This window comes from Leptinotarsa decemlineata, unplaced genomic scaffold (assembly GCF_025532065.1).
Source record: "Leptinotarsa decemlineata unplaced genomic scaffold, Ldec_3_MD MMD2_tig00003192_RagTag_RagTag, whole genome shotgun sequence".
In the NCBI taxonomy this organism is placed as follows: Eukaryota; Metazoa; Arthropoda; class Insecta; order Coleoptera; family Chrysomelidae; genus Leptinotarsa; species Leptinotarsa decemlineata.
The window spans coordinates 559,495-583,424 of record NW_027412582.1 but is presented as its reverse complement, the minus strand read 5'-3'; the positions used below and the strand labels follow the sequence as shown (position 1 = coordinate 583,424).

Below are 23,930 nucleotides of genomic sequence, written 5' to 3'. Positions count from 1 at the left end.
AGAAAAAGTTACAATTTGTTTACATTGAGGTATTGGTCTCTAACGTACAACAGTACACATTAATATTTTTTAATAACGTCATACTTTCGTTGGTGGTTTTGACTGATTGTGATTTAATGATAGATATCCACAACTTCCGAAGCCGAATAATAATGTGATAAATCGACTACTAAAAACTGTAGGTTGAATGGAACCTTCCGTCCAAAAATCATTGGTAAGAAGACTAAAATGGATGATGATGACAATGGTATAACAGTTTTGGGATACTTTCATGTATTTCCAAATGCTTCTCTGCACGAGGCTGAAAGGGAGATAGGTATACCCTACGTGACAATTTGTCGAATTCTTAATGAGCATAAATGACATCCCTATAAGTTCTACTGTGTCCAACATTTGAAAGAGACTGATTCACCTCGTAGAGTGGAATTCTTTGAATGGTTACTTGTCAAGACTCAAGAGGATGAACATTTTCTTGACAATTTCATATGGACAGATGACGCCAAGTTCACAAAAAATGGAGTTTTCAATAGACACAACAATCATTATTGGGCGCCAGAAAATCCCCAGGTTGTCCGCCAAAAGGGTTTTCAAGAAAGATGGCAAATCAATGTATTTTGTGTCATAAAGAATGAGTCAATTTTTTATATCGAGTTTTATGATGATAATTTGAATGCATCAAAATATGAAGATTTACTGAGGAATTGAATTCAAATGATTTTAAATAATAGACCAGGAATAGAACGTGTATGGTACCAAATGGATGCTGCTCCACCCCATAATTCTCATTCAGTCAGCGAAGCTTTAACCGAAATCTTCGAAGACAGATGGATTGGTAATAATGGATCTTTTCGTTGGCCTCCTAGAACACCAGATGGCAATCCATTAGATTATTTCGTGTGGGGTTTTATTAAAAATATGGTTTACACTACTCCAATAACAACAATGGAAGATATGAAATCGAGAGTTACAACTGCTTTCAATAGTTTGACTCCAGACTTGATCAGAAGCGCTACACATGACAATCTTTTGAAGAGATTATATGTTTGTTTAAGTAGAGGTGGAGATGTGTTTGAACATATTCTGAAATACACTGACGATTAAATTAACTCATTAATTTATGGATTTATTATTTTCAGTTCGTGTTTCAGCGTTAATAAAACTATTGTTTGAAGAGAAGTTTCATTCCATGGTTGAGGAGTATTTTAATAATTATCTTTTCATTGTATTATCTGTGACTAATTGAGAAACATCAAACGAAATCTGTTTTACAAAAATGAGTGATGAACAAGGAAACCAAGTCAATTTCCGTTTGAAACAGTTTATCTGTTCAAAACGGTTCAAAATAGAAATAGTACTACCTAAACAAAGGTAATCTTAAATTGAATGGAGAGCTCAAAAATATTGAAATATACAGGGTGTTTTATTTGAAAAAATTGAGTTCCACTCATTTTTTCATGAGATCAAAGTATCTGCTTTTTTTGAAGACCCTGTATGAGGCAAATAAAAATATAACTCGGAGTGAAGATCCTCATAGTATCACTCCACTCCATTTCAAATTTGATCGTTTTAGTGAAAGAGAGTTCAAGATTATCAGCATTTAAAAAAATTCATGTTTGGTAAAAAAAATATCGAAATTAATTTATATCTTCTAAACGGTAATAGATAGGTATAGGGAAATAGTATATGAATTTGTTGACAAAGTGATAATGAATCATAATATGATATTATATATGGGGTGTTCCATTTGAAAAATCAAAGAAGCCGCTACTTTATAGTAGAAGCGACAACGCCGCTTCGTTTGAAATATTTTAGGCGTGTAGGTCGTATCGACTTATGCATACTGTGAAATTTTCAGGTTGATCCGTTAAATAGTTTGTCAGAAACGGCTCATTAACGCTCATCATGAAAAGCCCTCTATAAGTAATCAGAAATGATTATTGAATAACGAAATTAGTTAGCTCCCTAACTATATTATTAAAGGGGAACTGTTATGTTGTACTATATTGCACTTACTTGAACTCTAAATACTATGACATGCGAATAGTGGTGAAGAAACTACACGATAATATAAAAAACCACACCATAATAACAGTCACCTACATACATGTTTTTTTAATGCAATGTTCTGTAACCGTTAGCATTCGTGTCCATATTCGGTAAATAAATATCAGATATCATAAAGATCGACCGAGTATGACAATAAATTAATTCCAGCTCTCTGGATCGAATCATGTATTCCGGACGGCAGATATCAAAAGATTTATAACGTAAATCTGAGAAAGATAACCTTATGAATTATTCCGCCGGTGTACGGCCGGATCTCGGGAAAATATTGACAGAAGTAGATGCGAAAGTAATTGTTTATCGACTTGCGGTATCGAAGATGATGAATGGGGAGCGATTCTTGACGCAAATATCTGGAAAGTTGGACGAGAACTTCTCGAATCATCGGTGCAAATGTGATTACCTACATTCTTGGTTTCGTCAAAAAAAAGAGTGTGTGTTTGTGTTTACTTTTGTACGCACGTAAGAAATTATACTTAGTTTTTTGCAAATTATTCCTCGCTGTGATTGATTCGATTATTCCTTTGAGTTTATTCGTGTATTGATACGCTTTTCGTCTACGAGTGATGTCTGAAAAATGCTGCTGGATCTCTATATAGCTGTGTATGGGGAATTGTATAGTCGAAGTAAACGATATTGTGCACATTTAAAGTTTTATGATTGGCTGAAGGGCCATAAAATTGAATTTTGATTTATGTTACGGCGACGAATAGAAATCGGGAATGCGGGGATGGTTATTGCCGTCGTGTTCAGTTCAGGAACTGATCGCGATTTGAGTGTTGAGTGTTGAGTGAAGTTTCGAATTACTTAATCGGCGTTTTTTTGCAATATTTCATCGTCGATTAAAGAACAATGAAAAAGTTTTTGAGAAGAGGAGAACTAAAAAACTGAAGATACAGAAGTTGGCGTTTCAGCTACTTTGAGGTAAATCCAAATAATTCCATCAGAGATTTATCTAGAGAAATAGCTGTTAAATCATTTATTATTAAACGAATTCTGGAGAAACATAAGATTTCTCCTTATAAGTTAAGACCAGTGCAAACACTGGTTTATAAATGAAGGCACAAAAGATCCAAAGTTCTATAGAAATATTATATGGAGCGATGAGGCTAATTTTTCAAATTGTGCGATGTATAATAGAAATAATTTTCATTACTGGAGTGGACATACTCCATTTCCAGTGTGTTCAATTTAGAGACAAAATTATCGGTCCATTTTTCTACAATGGTTCTTTGAACGGACCCCGTTACATTGATTTATTAACAAAAGTGTTGAAAGAATTTTTTGATGATCTTGATCAGATGATCTATTTTCAGCAGGATGGAACATTAGCACACAATTTCAGTGGCGTAAAAAGAATGTTGCGAGACTTTTTCGGAAACAGATGGATTCCTACAAATAGTCCTGTTAAGTGGCCCCCCTCGTTCACAAGACATGACACCTCTAGATTTTTTTTGTGGATTTCTGAAAAATGAGGTGTACAAAATTGAACATGATAATGAAGATGAATGGATCTATAATTGATAGAATTGATGGCTGAATTGTGTTGAAAGCGACACGTAGGATCAAGAGAAGGGCCCAAATATGTGTTCGACAAGAAGGCGGTGTTTTTAAATATTTACTCGATATTTTATAGCTCTTTATTCGTCAAAACAAAGACATTATTAATTTGTACTAGTGAAAGAAATAAATATTTCCACATTTTCACCTTCGGGAAGAAATGTGATATGAGCTTTGTTGTTAGGAATGTTATTACGAATCGAAATGCATGATAAAATTTTGGGTAAAAAAATATCATTTTATGAAATATTTTGAAAACGTGACTGTCAATTTTCTGTTTGTTTTCGGCATCGAGAAGGCCATGAAAAACGCTACTTGTTTGCTCATTTAACCGAAATCATAGCATCAATAATAACGGAGTTTGCAATGGTGCAACTCAATTTGGAACACCCTGTACATACTAAATTTCAAGAACGAATAAATATAGTTTTGGAAAACTAAAAAGCACGCTTTTAAAGAACATCGAACTGAAAAAAACAATTCAGTCTTGATGTTTTGATTTGAAGTTTCATTCTGAATATTAATGGACTTGGAATATTTTTTCAGTGAATAATTATTTTTCAAATCAATCTTTTGATTTGATATGTATGTCAAGCACCTTAATTATAATTTTTCGATTTTTTGAAATATTTAAGTAACTGAATTTTTCAGGAGTACAATTTACGATAACGTTTTCATTGTTGAAATCCATATTCTGGTTTGCTTCCAAATAATCGAATTAGATTTTAAAATGTATCTTTCGTTTCGTTCAAAACTTCTTTCCGTACTACATCAGGGGTAATTGAAAATATTCAATTATCTAACTATTTCATCTGTAGTACAGAATTTCGCTAACACACAAGGAGCTGACGTACAGCGCCATCTGCCCGCGTATAGATAAAGCAATAATGTCGATAGTTAAGTACAGCGCCATCTGCCCGCGAATAGATCAAGAAATATCAAGAAGGTTACCTACAGCGCCACCTGCCCGCGAATAGATTAAGAAATTTTTGTTTGAAGGTGGTTGACAATGTTTCGTGGTGTATTTCATCAGTTCGGACTTCCATTGTTCAATATAATATAAATTGGTTTGATAAACCTGAAAAAAATCAGAAAGATCAAACGAAAACGAATAACTGAAATTACAAGATTTCAAACCAAGTTATGTCACGTTTCAATTATTAGTATCCACAATCGTCTTCAAGTGATAACTGATATCACTTGGTTTGAAATCTTTTAATTTTAATTTTTTCATTTTTTGTTAATAATATTTTTCATTTTTTCAATTTTTTTCAGCTTTTATTAATATTTCAATTTTTATTTGTTTGGTTGGTGTTGTATGTTATTTCTTTGTAATTTCAGTTTTTTGTTTAATAAAATTGTTATTTTCGGTTAATTTTTTTGATTTTTTTCAGGGTTATCAAGTTAATTCATATTAAATTAGACAATGGAAGTTCGAACTGATGAAATATAGATCAAGCAATAATGTCGATAATTCTGTTAATACATATCTCGAGATTGGGAGTTTCAAATAAACAAACATACATACAAAATAAATACCTACAGGTGAAGCTAATACAAAGCGTGTAATAAAAATGGAATATGTCAAAATAATAATTTTGTAGAAAATATGAAGTGATTTATTACCATCAAGTAAGGTAGAAAGTATCACTCTAGGACAACACCATATTCGTGAAAGCATATTGATTTAATATATCATTTTGGGACTCGTTTCATATCTGCCGGTATATATTTCGAGGAATTCATTCAAATTAAGTTCAGTGGGGACACATAAACATAAACTGATTATTTCATGAACAAAGTTGATATACAGAAGGAACCTCCCGTGGTGAGAAAGTTAACGCTGTAGAGATAATGTGATATATAGTCGCCGTGATACTACATAAATCCATTAAAATAACAACTGAAGGGACATTCTGCAATGTTTGCCCATCCATTGTTATTATCAGCATTAGCTTGATTCGATAAATCCATATACAGCGTACAGTGGAAACAATGTCATAACAGAACATACATCTAAATGTGGCTGTGGCAGAAACAGATCATTATGTAGTCCATCAGTGAATCGATCGTCGATGTACAGGTGTGTAGAATTATACCGTAACGAATTCATAGATTACATCAATCTCATCTTTTGCTGATTGAATCAACTTTCATTATAAACTGAAAAACCTAGATGTCTCAAAGGGAGCGGGTCCTGACGGAATTTCGCCAGTATTGTTAAGGAATTGATGTCACAGTTTTTGACTTCCCTTTAAAATACTCTTTCAAAGATCATTTGATACAGAGATGTTTCTAGGTGTTTGGAAAAAATCTTTCCTTTCTCCAGTATTCAAAAGTGGAAACAGAAATGATATTCAGAATTACAGGGGTATCTCGAAAATTTCTTGTATTCCCAAAGTATTTGAATCTTTAATTACGGATGAAATATTTAATAATTTCAAACACGTCATAATAGACAAACAACATCGAAAAGCATATCAAAATGTTGATAAAGCGTGCATACTCTAACATGAAGTTGATTTACGGAAACCGACATCTTTTTCCAATGAACATAAAAAAATACTCTGTGAAACACTAGTTTTGTCATTATTCAATTACGTGGATGCTCTGTATGGACCTAATTTAATTGTTCAATTTAAAAGCAAAATACAGAAAGTTCAGAATTCATGTCTACGTCTGATTTTTTGAGTACGAAGACGGCAAAGAATTTCGCATAAACTAGAGGAAATTAGATGGCTCAATATGGAGAACAGAAGGAAGCTACATTTTGCTAATATATGTCATAGCGTTATTGTCAAAAGCCAGGGTATCTTTATCGCACTAGTATACACAACATAAATATTAGAAGTAGAGGATTATTGAGTGTTCCTTCTTTTGTGGCTGAAATTTTCAGACGCTCGTTTAGTTATCAAGTATATAGCCTCTACAACTCAATTCCTTCAGAACTTAAAAGCCATAGCGTTAAAAAATTCAAAGATCAATTTCTTCATTGTCAGAAATAAATACTTCATTTATGAAACTTCACATAAAATAATTCATTACGTACGTTGAAATAATATTAAATTTTTGTTTCTCCTTCCTTTTCTACGATTCAATTCTGGAAAAGATAATCTTCAGTGAGGAATGCATTCGCAATGAGTAACTAAAATGTTACATTAAATTAGAACACATCTCTGTTTTTGGGTTAAGTGGAAGAATATTTTTGATGGTGTTCAACACTTTACAAAAATAAACTTCGCCCTTTATTTTCATTGATATTTAGGATAGTTGTCTGTATTTTTTATCTATTTTTTTGTATATATTTATTTGAAAGTCATAAAGACGATTAGTATTATTATTATTATTCTACTGCCACCAATTTGGCTGTCTACCGAAACTTCATCACAAATAAGCTTGAGCAAGGGCTCCAAGTTGATGTTATCTACACGGACCTTGCTAAAGCCTTCGATTCAGTTTGTCATGAACTATTAATTTTAAAACTAAATAATCTTGGAATAACGGGCAGATACTCCGGTAGAAAGCAGAATGTGAGGATAGCTGACAGTGTGTCAGAAACAATTCATGTGACTTCAGGGATTCCGCAAGGTACGCACATTAGGTCTATATTATTTCTACTCTTTATTAATTATGTTAAATCAGTGTTCAAACACTGAGATATCTCTCTGTATTCAGAAGACCTTAAGTTTTTCAAAACAGTGCGATCTACCAATGATATTGAATGTATTCAGAATGACCTGGATAGGTTTTGTACCTACTGTGAAACTAATTGTTCAAAAGGTAACGTTAAGAAATGTAATGTGCTGAGATTTTATAGAATAAGGCAGCCTGTCATTGGAAACTACTCCATTATTAATGTACCTCTTCAAACTGTCAAAAACTTATGCCATTTGGGAATTAATTTCGATAATGATCTAAGCTTTATTGATCATGCCAATAATATATGTAATAAAGCATTCAGAATGCTCGGATTCATCAAAAGGAATATCCGCCATATTACAGAATATGATGTTATAAATTTATTATACTTTTCACTGGTTCGGAGTATTTTGGAATATAATAGTTTTATTTGATGTCCTCTTATGCTTGTCATAGATACTTGAAAAAGTGCAAAATCGCTTCACTAAATATATAATTTGGAAACTTGGCCTACCCTACTTTGGATTCAACTCGCAAATGAGGTTGCCTGTATTAGATTTATTATCACATGAGGATAGACGTAAACTTGCAATGATTCTATTCCTTCATAAAATAATAAACTTCCACTACATTTGTTCAGCTGTTTTAGATGACCTTTGCCTTTCTGTTAATTCAAGAACCTTAAGAAGTAATCACATTTTTTCATTTGGGTTGCGATTCTACAAGACTAACTATGGTTCGTTGGCAATAAGTTGTAGGCTTTAGAAAAAATTCAATACATACTTTTCAGAACTTAATCTTTTTTATTTGTCACATTTAAAATTCAAAAAAATGGCAGCGATTGTTCATTAAACTTCTGAATAGTGGTTTATTATTTCTTTTAATGTTCATAACTTATTTTAGTGTTTGTACATGTCTTATTTTTCAATTTGAACTTCCTTGGCTTGCCATTTTGATTTTATTACAATTATATAATGTATGGAAGAGAAAGTTTTTGGCTTTCTACTATTTCATCCTGATACGAAAAAAGAGATGAGGGAATCTTCCAAAAAAAGGAAGGAAGTAATCAATTTGAAAATAAGTAACTCTATACATGGATGTGTAGATCATGCAAAGAAGTAACATTCAGACACTAACTGAAAGAAAGTCCTCCTGAAACAGCTACTTTCATATAAACATTGAATTACCTTTGACAACCGCATTGAATTATGTTCAAGTTATTGGATAAAAATCTCACCGAGTTTGGTTCGTTTGAAAAGCCAATGAAAAAAAAAGGAGACAGAATCAACAATTGAAATTTGGTAAATGAGGTGTAGATGAGGTAAATTAGACATTTTGTCGTTTTCAATGAAAATAGAACTTTGAACAAATAGCTAACTGAAATGTAAAGACAAAAGTAAATCACAGCAAATGCTCAAAATAATGGCTTTGTTTATGATAACACAACTGTGCCCTTCTTCAATCTTCCAAACTCTCTTACAATTCTGTGTTTAAGGTCCTCAATATTTCAATATTCTCTCCGACCATAAACTCTATTTTTCAGTGTACCCCATAAAAATGTATCCATAACACTTAAGCCTGGAGACCTTGCTGGCCACATCATCAACTCCTTAATATTATTTCGGAGTAAATTTGACTGTAGATTTCTCCGAGTTCATGTTTATATGCAAATTATTCATTTTTTTTGCAAAGGATACAATGTTTAACATACCTCATTTAGCAAATTTTCTTTAGTTTCCTGGTCAACTCTGTCTCCTAATTTTTTCCTCGGCTTTTCAAATGAACCAAACTCGATGAGATTTTTGATCCAATAACTTGAACATAGTTCGATGTGGTTGTCTTCTTTCGGGATACAAGTTTAAATACATTTCCGATGTTCTAACACTGTTCACATCGTATTTGTAATAAATTTGTATAAGTGTACCGAATTGAAAGTCAAATTTAGAAACATCAAAGTCAAAGCCTATTATGATAAAAATATTTTTTTTTCAATACCTCCAATTTTTCGAAAAAAAAAATGATAACTTATGATACATCATTGAAAAGGTAAAATCTGGTTCTATTCAAAACAGAAAGAATCCAATGTGGCGTCGGAGAAAACACCATTATGTAACAGGGAAGAAGTAGCAATTCATTTTCGAATTCTTCGAAAAATAAAGCCAGAAAAAATATGAAACTATTTTCAGAAATTTCTGTTTTTTCCGGATATCTCCGGAAGTTTCAGAACTTCCTCAACGGCATATTGTTAGTCCGGTAAATGCGTAACTTTTATCCCATTTAACCCTGTATAATTGTTATTTTCAGTCATTAATAATTTCATTTTCAATTGTATTGTATTTCATCTTTATATCATCTTTATATCTTGTTAGACAATGGAAGTCCGAACTAATGAAACTATCACTCAGCTCATGAGTACATTTGAAGCTGTCGATGTCATCATTATGAAAACCTGCAGACCACGATCAAAAAACCAAAAAAGTAGCTTTGACGTATTCTTTGATTCGATGGCTTTTTTATGTACATGTCCTGGAGTCTGAAACAAGCAGTGCTCGTCAATATCGTTAATGATCGATGAAACGACAATATCACTACTACAGGACAATTCAACAGAAACGAGTTTAGAAATATGTTCTAGAAAGCTAGGAACGGAAGTACTTAGCAAACTGAAAAATAACACGAAATAAAAAAAGAGATTATTGAGAAGTAGACCGGTTAACTTGCACTCGTTTTTCATCAGGATAACGTTGAAATCCAATTCAATCCGACCTAATTCCGTTTCCATGGCGCACTAGCTAGTACTTCAGAACGAAATCATCCGCCAAAACTTCGTATAAAGCCAATTATGAACTTGTTCTGCAATTGCTCCATAACGACAATGACGGGCGGATGTATATAGAAATGGAACGGACACGAATATGGTTTGCTACAGGTTCGATTTTTTGTGTAATTAGTCAGGAAAATGATTTTTTGGAAGAACGTTGAAAATGTTTTATAATGACTTTTTTTCGGATTGTGAAAATTCATATGATATTGTTATAAAAATTCGTAAAACAGCACCTACCCGCTGAAGAATACGTATCGAAAAGGATATAAATGGAATAAACTATTCATAACGACTAATAACTTCTCGGAAAATGCAGAAGATCTGAAAAAACTTTTGATCTGACAATTCTTGTTTGAAAATCTGACAAATCATATTTAATTTTTTTTAAATCAAAACAGCCAATACTGGGTGCTCCAAACTACGAAACTTCAATACACCCCCACCTTTTGAGTCAAAATGGAACAAGGCTCAAAACTCGAATTTGAAAATATGAATAGGTCAGTCTGCTGGGTGGATGAACTATTCTACCAGATCTTGTTTGGGTTTCTGCAGGTTCAACTTTCCTCTGAACTTTCTTTTCCCTTCTCCCTTATTTTCTGTCACTTCTGAATTTAAGATTCAATATGTATGATTATACAACAAAAGTAGAATGAACTGTTTTGTGTGTGCTCCTAAAAAAGTGTAGAAATTCGGTAAAACAAGTGCAACAACATATATGAAAGTTATAGCACAGCTGTATACGAATACAAAATGCACCCTGAGATGAAAACTGTTTGTATTACATTCGTCATTCAGTAGTAATTAGAGTTTGAATCATCTGGACTTGCTGATATATTGGACAGGTACACTGAAAACAATACTTTTTTTGTTACTCATCCGCCGATAAAAATTTACTCCTGTTGAGGAGATCTCACACGGTGAAAATTAAACTCGAATGTCAATGATGAATGAAGCAATAAAAAAGGCTATAGAGGAGAGTTCTAGACGAATACTGGAAGAAATTCAATCAGCCAGAAATGATATGGAGGGCGCTATAGATTCCATCGAGAAGAAATGAATGAATAAGATTTATGAGCAGACTTTGAAGATTAAACAGCTCGAACAAGAGAATAAAAAGCTCGAGACTGAAATCGAAAATCTGGACAGAACATGACGCAAACGAAATATAGTCATCTTAGGAATGAAAAAAACCTTCAACAGAGATCTCTACAGACTTCATCTGTTCGGAAATTGGAAAGCTGATTGAGGTGAATATAGAAAGAAGAGACGTTCCTGATTTCTATCTTCTCGGAAAATCAAGATCAGCTTCATTGAAAATAGAACTAATCTCGTATGCAAAAAAAAACATAAATTCTCGGCAACGGAAATAAACTAAAAGAAATCCCAATTGTCGTTTCTGAGGATTCAACCCCAGCACAGCGAAACGAATACAAAAATCTCAGAAATTATCGATTGAAATTGGAGAAGTCAGGAAAGTACAATAGCTGCGTTATTAAAGGAAACAAATTAGTAATCGATGGAAAAAAGTTTCCTCTCGAAGAAGCTTTGAATTTTGAGGACGACGAGGAAGAATGAAAATTAACACAAGAAGGAAAAGAAGAAGCGACTTCAAACAGAAAACCGTATAAATAAAGAAAAGTAAAAAATACTTTTGATTGTATATCTCGATCTGGATAGCACTTTATAAAATCTATTTTCTTGTATTCTTCAATTCATCTAATATAATAATAAACTTTGTTATCTCTTGATTTGCTCATTGAAATTTCATTGACAATGTTTGATTGCGGACATATTGACGTGATATCCTAGTAGATTCCTAGTACTGGTAGTAGGTTGTTTTTCAATCAAATTAAGTACTGCTTCCTTAAGCTGTGGTGTCGTGATTCTCGATGGCGACCACAATCCTGCGTTCTTTTGTCGAATGAACCATACTCTCGTAATCGCTGATGAAGTCGAGCAAATCTTCTATGTGAAGGATGCTATCCATTAGTATTAATTCAATTTCGAAAATTCACAAACTGACAGCGACATACCAATTTAATTGTCACTATCACTAATAGCGACCTACTAGGCCGGTCGATAGCCAAGCGGTTCGGCATGGGTGCTTTGTTCACTCACTCGAATTGACTGCCGTGTTGGTCGGTGGTTCAAGCCCTAGTCTGAACGATCGATCTTCACTTGCTATCGTCCAACCCGTGTTAGGAATCACACGTTAAAAGGTAAGACCTCGTTAATCCTTAGCTCGCACAAGTTTCGACTTCTGAGGGTTGTCGTTCGTAGAGGTGCGACAGCTGGTTAACGGAAAAACAGATTTTAAACAGACAGATAGATTAGTTTCGTATTTTCGAATTAGGGACGATGTATTTCTGTAGTTGTTCGTAAAATAATATTTTGCTGCGAACTGGTTTATTTTGGACAAAAAACACAAGATACATTTTTTGTTTAGAATGAAACAGGCTATAGGAAATACATTTTTTTATGGTAAACACATAATTAGACAAAAAGTTACATAGGAAATATTGTATATTGTATAGTTTTTTGGAAGATTCTTGCAAATATGCTGGAACGGGGAGAAGGCAACAAGAAAAAAAACCTTTTCCTTTTAAGACAAGTTGAAGAGTTTATTGGCGCACTTTTTCAGTATGACGACGTGCACTTCATCAGGGCCAGACGCCTTATTGATATTGTGTTTCAAAATTCGCTTGACTAGACCCTATCGTTAAGTGATTTGATAACGCAAATTGTTCGGCCTAGTAGATTATCTTTTACCATGGCTGTTGTTGCAATTAAACCATCCGCTTGTGTTAGTGGTGGAATTGTGGATTTTGTGACATTTTGATCAACAGATTCAGCTACCGAACAGAAAGATCTAGACCTTCGTGGTATCAGTCAAAGAAGTAGTTGTTTTCTGATAGGTATCAGTCCGTTAACCTACAGTGTAGGTAATTTTAGACTGATCTGGACGAATTATTCTTTTGAATAATTTATTAGTTTCCGTACAGTAAAAATATATGAACTGTAACCATTGGATCCAAACTGAATCGTTACTAATTAATTTTGGCAACGAAGCATATATTTGAAATAATGTGCGAATGAGTATAGCCATACAATTTCGACGAAGGAACAACATGCTAATAATTGGTGAAGGCGCGCCAATGCATTTTGGCGAAAGAATCGACATACGAATTAATGGCGAAAGAACTAGCTGTTATAATTTTGGCGAAGGAGCCACCATTACAGAAAATGGCGAAAGAACTCGCTGTTATAATTTTGGCGAAGGAGCCAATATTACAGAAAATGGCGAAAGAACTCACCGTTACAATTTTGGCGAAGGAACCCGCAGTTTAAATATTGGCGAAAGAACTCGTTGTTATAATTTTGGCGAAGGAGCATTTATTTTAAATATTGGCGAAAGAACTCGTTGGTATAATTTTGGCGAAGGAGCATTTATTTTAAATAATGGCGAAAGAACTTGTTTATGTAAGACTACTCAAATAATCGAATTTCGTCAGAATAAATAGTTTCAAAATAATAAAGGATTGCACGAGTATATTGGAGTGAAATGAAGGAAAAAAAGAATTGAAAAAATAGATTGGGATATTTATGCATTATTCATCAATATGCAAAAAACTGATGAGTAAAATCATGTATCAATTTTTTTCGAAAAAATGAAATTTCAGTACTTTCAAGTGATTGAAAGTTGCATAATTATAAAATAAACAGTCCAGAAGTTCTGCTAGATTTTTGTCAAAGACATCTATTCAAGCAACTCAGTTTAATAAAAACATTACGAATTGGTTTTTCATTCTTTATTTCATTTGATTTTTGAATTCCTCTATGGGTAGAATTGGAAATTCTAGAGTGAAATGAATGAAATGAAAACAGCTCTCTCACAACAGAACAAAAATACTGTCACTCGACGCGTGTTTCACTAATTCAGTTGCATCATCAAGAAACGAGCAAAATTACGCCATTTTCTTATGTAGGCCATTGTTTCAGAAGTTGTCTATAATAAAGAAGTTGAAAATAATTAAAGAATGGCTTTCACATCTGGCGTCAACGATTTGGTTGATTTCCGGGTTTTGCCATGGTTTTCTTCCGTTATTTTCACCAAACGTTTCAATTGCAACTATGGCAGTCATCTTCAGTGGCGTGGTCGAAGCACTCTTCTTGACGTTTCAACTGAGTTTCAGTTAACCACGTCACTGAAGATGACTGCCGTAGTTGTAGTCGAAACGTTTGGAGATCATAACAGGAGAAGACCACGGCAAAATCCGGAAGCTAATCAAAACAATAACAAATAATGTTGAAATTTCGAGTGAATGGAGACGATCCAAATAACGCTTCCGCCGTTATTTGGATTGCGTACGCCTTCGCCAAAATTTGAAACAACGAGAGGTTTCGCAATTATTTGGATCGTACACTCCTTCGCCAAAATTACGACAACCGGCGTGTTCGCAATTATTCGAACAGTAGCCGCCTTCGCCAAAATTGCGACAACATTCGCGTTCGCCATTAATTGAATCGTGTGCGCCTTCACCAAAATTCTGTCGGTACGGTCTTTCGCCATTATTTCAAATATATAATCTTTCTTTTTCTGATTGATTCGGCCGTTACTTGAAGAAGATCTGTAGTAATTTCAAAACCTCACCATTTAATCTTCACAAACTTTATTTTGAAAAATATATCACATGTTTCGCTAGCACAGTAGCTCTTTCAAATGATAAATCACTTGAAACATGTGATATATTATATTTTTCAAAATAAAGTTTGTGAAGATCAAATCGTGAGGTGTAGTTTTTCAAAAAAATACAACCTCTCGCCAAAAATACATCAACATGCTCTTTCGCCATTATTTTAAATATATACCCCTTCCTCTAAATTGATTAGAAACGATAACATTTTTGATTCAATGGTCAGGATTCAAGTACCTACATTAAGAAGATTACAATCATGATCGAAAGGAACTAGACTCTCAATTGCATATTCTATTTTGTAATGAATTTTGTGATAGTAAGGAATCACACGTTAAAAGGTGAGACCTCGTTAGTCCTTAGCTCGCACAAGTTTCAACTTTTGAGAGTTGTCGTTCGTAGGGATGCGGGTGCGACAGCTGGTTAACGAAAAAACAGATTTAAAACAGATTTTTATTTCACATAGTTGCTTCCAAAAATTTTCATTTCATATTAAGATGAAATTAAAATACGTAATACATTTTAATTTTGGTAGATTCCATGCGAATATAATTTTTGTATTTTTCTCTAAGACGCAACTTGAAAAATTTTCTTAATTATTCTGACTCAGTTCGTTGAGCTGAATTATAAAATACGTATAGCTCGAAAGTTTACATCTGTGGCTTTTGCACCTCTGATTTTTTTTAAATTTTTCATCTTTCAGTATTTTCTGTTCATAGAAAGATAGATAGATAATGATAGATAATTTACTTCACCACGTTACATAATAAAATGTTTGTAGCAAGTCAGAAAATAGCATGAAAGTGAATCGTTAAACAATCAAACTATAATGAAAATAAACGAGAAACACAAATACAAAAATATAAAAATAAAAATTGAGTATGTATGTTGACATTAACGGAAAAACATATTTTAAGACAGATTTTTAAAACAGATTATAAATATTTAAAATGATTCACGTCCATAACTATGGAAAATAGACCAAATTGTACATTTATATATTTCATACATTCATAGTTTTTATTTTTGAATGCTATAAAATATGTCAAAAATGTTTCTAAAATCTTTAGAAAATACTCGACTTTTAGTATAAATTGATGATTTGCTCAAAACACATAATGTACTCGAGAAATATATAGATACAATTAGATTCTGTTACGAATGTATTATATAAATTAATTGAATTATCAACCAATGGCAACTCCCCACACCGTGGGGTAAGTGATCATTGGGTCCGAGAATCATGTGTCCTGAGCAAGCGCAGTGAGCCAAGAATGACAGCCTTCATTCCACCAAGGACTCCAATAATCAGAACAACCATCTTCACAGAGTGATCTGGATAGAGTCTGCGGAGGTCGAAGAGAAAATCTCAATATTTTATCCGTTTTTCCTCCTTTTTTCTGACGATATTTGTCTCGCCAGGAGCTGAAAACTCCACGACAAATATCGTTTTGGTCTGGTGGTCGAGAAGGACCACATCAGGCTTATTAGCTTGTATGAGCCTGAGGGTGGGGAATAGTTCCAATAAATTCGGGACTTCTCGTTCCCCGCAACGGATTCAATATCTCCCGGAGCAAGAACTTCAAATAAGACTTTAAAAGAGAATGTGTGAGCTGTAAACAATACTGTTTGTAGGTAACCAGGTTATTTACAGTGGACGTGTCAGGTGACACGGCCATAAAATAGTTAACTGACAAGAGATGTCAAAATGTGTTCTTACAGAAATATTAAATTTATCTATTTAATCATAAAAACAGAACAGTTGTAAAAAAATCTTGTATGACATTTGTATTGAAAGTAAGTTTTATTTTGTTCGTGAAATCGCTACGCTTGTTTCGCAAACTTTTTCACTCACAAAATAAAACCTTACTTTCAACACTCATATCATGAATAGCTATTCTCTTCATTCTGGGATATATTATACAGGGGTGCGTAAAAGTCCGGAATAAAATTAATGTCTTTTTAACCAGTATTTTAGGAAAAAACCGCTGAAACACGTCAGTTGATTTCACGTTGTACGCATTTTTTGGCAATAAAATGATTTTTTTTCAACCCCTTAGCTACAACCCTCCCCAACTTTTTTTTCAAATGCAAACCTATGTCGTGTATGGGCTCATTGGAAAGCTTGTAAAAATGGATTCTGACCATACCCTTTTTTTTGTGGTTACAACGAAATGAGTAAATACTTTTTTTGAAAAGTTACAAATACCTAACTTAGTGATATCTACGGGCGAATTAACGTAACAGATGCTGAAATTGGCCTCCACCCTCCACTTGGAAGGCTCTTAAGCGATGGTAAAACCCGTCTACGGAGTTCCGAATGGCCTCAGCCGCTATGTTATGTGATTCCACTCTAATTCTGCTTTTTAGATCTTCAATATTAGCCGGCCTATTTTGATAAACCTTGTCTCTCATATATCCCCAATAAAAATAATCTAATGGCGTTAAGTCTGGGGATCTTGGCGGCCATTCAATTGTACCACGTCGTCCAATCCAGCGTCCGGCAAATATGTCATCGAGATATTCTCTGACATTGATACCAAAATGTGGGGGAGCGCCGTCCTGTTGGAACCAAAGTGTTACAGTGGGGATATCTGGATCTGCTTTGTTGGGAAACATAACAGCTAAAGCAGGGACTAATTCAAAGCGTAAGCAGTCTGAGTAGCGTGCAGCTGTAAGGTTTTCCTCAAAAAAGTATGGCCCTAATATTCTGTTGTTGATGATGCCTGCCCATATATTTACTTTCTGCGTACGAGCTTCGCATATCCAGTGTGGGTTTTCCTGAATCCAGAATCGATAGTTGTGCCTGTTAATTACTCCATGTAAATAAAAAGTAGCTTCGTCACATCGCCTCATTTTTTCCTCACAAAATTGCAAACGCATGTCATAGTCATCTTCCAAGAGCTCTTGGACAAGACATATCTTATATGGGTGGTATTTTTCTCCCAATCGTACGTCTAGACACAGGATTGTTTTGGACTAATGAAACCGTTGACAAATGTGGACATTCCTGCAGAGATACGGCAATGTCCAATTTTTGATCTACGTCTAAAACATGTGGCCGGCCACTTCTGGGCAAGTCCTTCACTGTTCCATGCACATACGTGCAATTTAAGTGCAATTCAATATTGCACATGAACAATTGATCTTTCGAAAGTTTGTCAAAGGAAAGTTCAAATTTTTGGGTGATGAAGCATATTTTAATTTGATGTGAATTGAATCAGGTATATTCTGAAAATGAATTTGTGGTTTTCCAAATGAAATATTTAGATGGTACTAGATAAGAAAAAAAAAATCAACCTTTCAAAACGAGGATCTATCAAAAGTAATCCAAATAAGAAACTATTCGCTACCTCACCGTATCGATCTGATTGTGTCCTACAATTTGGAATGTCGATACAAATAAACTCGTGTACACGGTTTCGTGTAATTGAAAGTGAATCAAGGAAATTAAGATACGCTTACCTTTAACATAGAGAAGTGAGTGTTTTGAATAATCAGTTCCAATCGAATTTTCCGCCACGCACTCGTACTTGCCGTGGTCTTTTTCTTCGCTGGAGAGAATCTGAAGATCACCTGAAAAAAATATATTCAATGTTACTGAAAATCGTCGAAATTGGTTGATAATGGCGGTTCATTGGTGAAATTTGTAGAAGAGGTCATGGATGACTTCTTTTACATATCGACCCTTTCAAAAATTATTGAAAGATTGGTGAGAAAAAACTAATGTCCTTCTTATCGATGAATAATGTGCTATCTAGCCTCAAGTTCGGCTTTCAAAGTTCGAAAAATACCACAGATGCCATTTTCTCCTTTCTAGAAAATGTATACTCTAGCACAGTGGTCGCCAACCTCTTCAATGTGTTGAGCTACTTTGTTAATTTTGGAATAAACAGCGAGCTACTTACACGGAAGCCACGTAACGCAACGTAAATGAAATAATCCACAGTTAATTTATCATTATATGTATTTATTTAACTATTTAACTGGTAATACATAATACATAGGCACTAATAATAAACTAATAACAAAATAACTAATATTACTAGTACGTACTTGTTCATAGCTACATTCCTACCTAACAAACGAAGGTGTTTGAAAAATAAATACAAACTTTTATCCAGCCACAACGGCATGTCACGTATGATTTAAAAATAGTTAATGATAACAACAAAAAAGTAACGCGGGCTTGATATAAATATCTATCGCTATCAGTCTCAGATTTGAACGAAAAACCAAATTAACTTGATAAAAATAGTGAGTGAAAGTATACTGAAACCATTCAGCTGATAATTCCAATACTGTAAGTCGAAATTCTTATTCTGTGGAATTGAAACATCACCTAACTCGCAACATAACCTATATCCACCTCACCGTCAAATACGAACCGAGATCGAAAACCGCTTGCTCGCTTCTTATAGGCGACAGGGCCGGACTAAGAACTCGATGAAGTTCGTGTCGAACCAACGATAACATGAGCAATTTTAGAGAGGAGGTTTCTGACTACAGGAACCTCCAACAACAATCTAACTCAGAGAACACACTACCAAGACCCTCCTACTCATCAGCAGTGACCCTACAACAAATAAATAAATTTCCAAAACGAGAGCAGGCAATTATTTTCACCGCAACGGAAGGCGCTAAAATTCAGGAATATATTCTCGCCCTTGGGCAACGGATTAGTCCAAAAAATATCTTATTTGCCTCGAAAATATCAAACAACCGAATATGTATTTACCTGGCAAATACCTCTATAGTTGATGATTTCTTAAACACCAATGGATACATAATAGTACAAGAAGAAATTCTCAGAGCTAGAAGACTTATAACCCCGTCAGAACGAATTATCATCTCAAATGTTTGCCCTAGTATTCCCCACAATGCTCTAGAACAAAAACTCACACAAGCAGGACTTAAATTAGTTTCTCCCATAACCTTCCTAAGAATTAATATGTCTGACCCCCAATATTCCCATGTATTTAGTTTTCGGCGACAGGTATACATTTCCCCACCTGAAGATGTCACAATACCTGAAACCCTGATAATAGAAAATGATGATACATCCTACCGTATATTTTTATCAAAAGATAATATAACTTGCTATAACTGCAAACGAGACGGCCATATTGCCTCCCAATGCCCGGAACTACAAACTTCAAGTGAGCATGGCCCCCAAACCACATCCTCATCTGAAGCCCCACAAACTGAACCAGAAACCGAAACAAGTACGTCGCAACCTTATCAACCTAACCCTCCAGAAGTGCCTCAACCAAGTAAAACATCTAAGAAAACCACAAAAACTCTACCAGAAACAATATCTCACAAAAGAAATATTTCAGAAACACTGAGCCCACCAGTCGATCTCAAACAAAATGAAGAAATTTCATTTGATAGTTTCCGTACACCTGAAAATAAAACGTTAAAAAAACATAGACTCAGCGCTTCAAGGGAACACTTAGCATCATCAATTGAAGAACAACTGCTACCATCCAAAGGACTTATTGAAAACGGCACAGATAAATTTGTATTGAATTACAACCAGTTGAAAGACTTCCTAGAAAATGTTTATGGAAATAGCGACCCACTGAGTGTCGCCAAAGAATACACAGAAGACATACACGGTCTAATAATTATGCTATCTAAAGTTTATCCATTTTTCACCGAACGCGGAATCAAAACTAGATGTTCAAAATTACAAAAAAAACTTCTGAAACAACTAGCAGAAGAAACACCAAAATCAGCCGCGTCTGACACGGAAAGCGAGGAATCATCTCTAGGAAACTAATCCAAATAATCCTTTTTAATAAGCGCACAAATGTTCTCTATTCTGCAATGGAATCTAAACGGGCTCTACACTCAATTAGAAATGCTAAAAATCTTATTAGCAGAACACAACCCATCAATACTGTGCCTTCAAGAAACTCATTTAAAGAATGAAAACTCATACTCAATTAATAATTACAATGTGTACACCAAAAATCGTGAACACGGGGAAAGAGCAAGCGGAGGAGTTGCAATATATACAAAAAAGTCACTGAATGTAGAACAAATCCCTCTTACATCGGATATTGAAGCTATAGCAGTAAAAATACGGGGAAGAAAAGATCTCAACATCTGTAATATCTACCTACCGCCAAGCAAAGAAATTGAAAACACAAATTTAGTAGAACTTTTACAACAAATTCCAAAACCTAGAATTATCATCGGAGACTTCAATGCTCACAACATTCTATGGGGGTGCACTTCAACAAACACCAAAGGCCGCATATTGAAGAAAGTCATAGAAGATGAAAACTTAATAATTCTCAATAATGGTGAAATAACGAGATTGAACCCCTCAGGAAATTCAAGCGTATTGGATCTTAGTATTTGTGATCCTCAATTGATATCACAATACGCTTTTGAAGTCCTATCCTTTTCCTATGGAAGTGATCACTTTCCCATTAAAATAACTGACATAGACGGCAACCATGAAGCTCAGATAGTAACTCCTAAATGGCGTTTGAAAACCGCGAACTGGGACCTTTTTTCAGCCACCATTGAAGAGAAAATAAAAAATTTTCAAATATCAGAAAATATCGACGAGTCTGTAAAAACTTTCACTAGCATCATCACAGAGGCAGCATATAAGTCAATTGGGAAAACGAAAACATTGAGAAACAAGATAGCAGTACCATGGTGGAACCAGGAATGTGATATCGCTATAAAAACAACTAAAAATGCTCTGAGTAGATTCAAAAGACACAAATCTACAGAAAACTGGATTAAATTTAAAGAACTGAGGGCAAAGTCTAGATGGGTAACAAAGAAAAGTAAAAGAGAGTCCTGGACTAAATACGTTTCGTCTATAAATAGCCAAACTCCAATTACCAGTATATGGAATAAAATTAATCGCATCAAGGGAACAAACTATAACTACGGAATAAATGCACTCGAATATGAAGGCAGATACATTTTAGATCCAGTAGAAATTACAGAGATTATGGCAGAAACTTACAAGAATAACTCAAGCAATACTCATTTCACTGAAACATTTCTAAGCAGAAAAAAAGAAGAGGAATCTTCGTTTCACTTCAATGAATCAAGTGAAACACAAAAAGATCCCCTCGACGAAGAAATAAAAATGGAAGAACTTGAGGACGCTCTGAACAACACCAAGAATTCCAGCCCTGGACCTGATGACATACCTTTCATATTTCTCTGTAAGCTTCCTTCTACAGCAAAGCAAACCCTTCTGGCAATATTTAACAGAATATGGACTAAAAGATGTTTTCCAGCAAAATGGAAAGAGGCTATAGTAATACCAATTCCTAAACCAGGGAAAACAAAAACCTTAGCAAAATCATATAGACCGATATCTCTAACATGCACAATGTGCAAACTTATTGAAAAAATCATAAACAAGAGACTGTTATGGCATCTGGAAAGTAACGGACACCTATCATGCTATCAAAGCGGATTTCGTCAGGGCAGATCGACATTAGATAACCTTGTAGGCCTAGAGAGCTACGTACATGAAGGTATGGCAAACAAACAGAAGTGTATTGCAGTATTTTTCGACATCAAAAGAGCTTATGACATGGTATGGAAACACTATATAATTCGACAGCTTATATCGAAAGGAGTGAATGGACATCTACTTAGCTTTATTAAAAATTTCTTGGCGGATAGATGTTTCAGAGTGAGAAACAAAGGAGAATTATCACAACTGAAAATACAAGAAAACGGAGTCCCACAAGGATCAGTAATTAGCGTAACATTATTCCTTCTGGCCATAAACGAGGTGACAACACACATAAGCCAACCTATAAAAGTGAGTCTCTTTGCTGATGATCTAGTAATTTATTTGAAAGGAAACGATGTAACAACCATTCAATCTAGCTTACAGAAGACCATAAACGAAATAGAAAACTGGTTATTTATCACTGGATTTCAAATAAATACAGATAAAACTAAATGTATAGTTTTTACAAAGAAAAAAACAACGAAACCTACATTACAATTGCTGGGAAATAGCATAGAGACAGTGGAAAAAATAAGGTATTTAGGAATGAATATTGATGATAGGCTCACCTGGGAATATCACATCAAAGAACTCATAACAAAGTCTCAAAATGGTCTTAACCTCCTGAAAGTACTTTCAAACCATCATTGGGGTTCCGACAATAAGCTTTTACTCCTACTATACAGGGCTCTTGTGAGATCGAGGATAGATTACGGCTCTGTAGCATATGATTCGGCAAGTAAGAGATTGTTAAAACTACTTGATTCAATCCACAATTCAGCGCTCCGTACCGTACTAGGAGCACATCGCACCTCCCCAATCCCAAGTATTTACTGTGAGGTAGGAGAACCCCCATTGCAGTTGAGACGTCAATACCTTAGCCTTTCGTTTGCAGCAACTATTGCCTCGCACAAACAACATCCTACAGAGAAATATGTATTTTCGAATAGATACAAAACCCTTTTTTCGAGTCGAAACAAAATAGCTATTCCATTCTATGAACGCCTAAATAACCTCCCAATAACCCATAAAATCAACTTTTCAAAAATTTGTCAAACACACCTCTCAATCAGTCCTCCTTGGTTAATATCTAAGCCAAACCTCGACTTATCTCTGCAGAGGTTTCAAAAAACCAACACTCCTGCCAATATTATCTCCCAGACATTCCAGATTCTTCTCTCCCGCTTTCCTGATCATAATAAATTCTATACCGACGCATCTAAGACAAAAGACAAAGTTGGAGCGGCCTTCGTTCATCGAAACGAATCCCAGAAATTTTTCCTGCCAAAAAATTCCAGCATTTTCAGTGGCGAAACTCTCGCTATACTTCAAACTGTCAAACATATATCCACTCTAGAAACAGAAAAATCTCTCATCATCACCGACTCACTAAGTGCCATCAAAGGCATTCAACAAATATACAGTAAAAACCCAACCATACTAGATATTAAAGAAATTCTACACCAACTTACAATATCAAACAAAGAAGTCGTCATAGTATGGGTGCCGTCACATGTGGGTATCTCAGGGAACGAAAATGCAGATAGAGCGGCTAGAGAAGCAGTAAATGAGTGGGTCAAACCAGTCGAGCATCGCTTGTGGATTGGAGATGTGAAATCCAATATCAAAGCTCAAATGAAAGAGC

The 23,930-nt window shown here is 34.5% G+C and overlaps 1 protein-coding gene across 2 annotated transcripts in view; it reads right to left on the bottom strand.

The window, feature by feature from the left end:
• Lar (tyrosine-protein phosphatase Lar) overlaps positions 1 to 23,930 on the bottom strand; it is a 351,016-nt gene that overhangs the window by 109,403 nt on the left and 217,683 nt on the right. For both annotated transcript variants that reach the window (XM_074177677.1, XM_074177678.1), the window contains exon 3: positions 18,247 to 18,357. In XM_074177677.1, the coding sequence (XP_074033778.1) occupies positions 18,247 to 18,357 (111 nt within the window). The remainder of the gene's footprint in view (positions 1 to 18,246; positions 18,358 to 23,930) is intronic.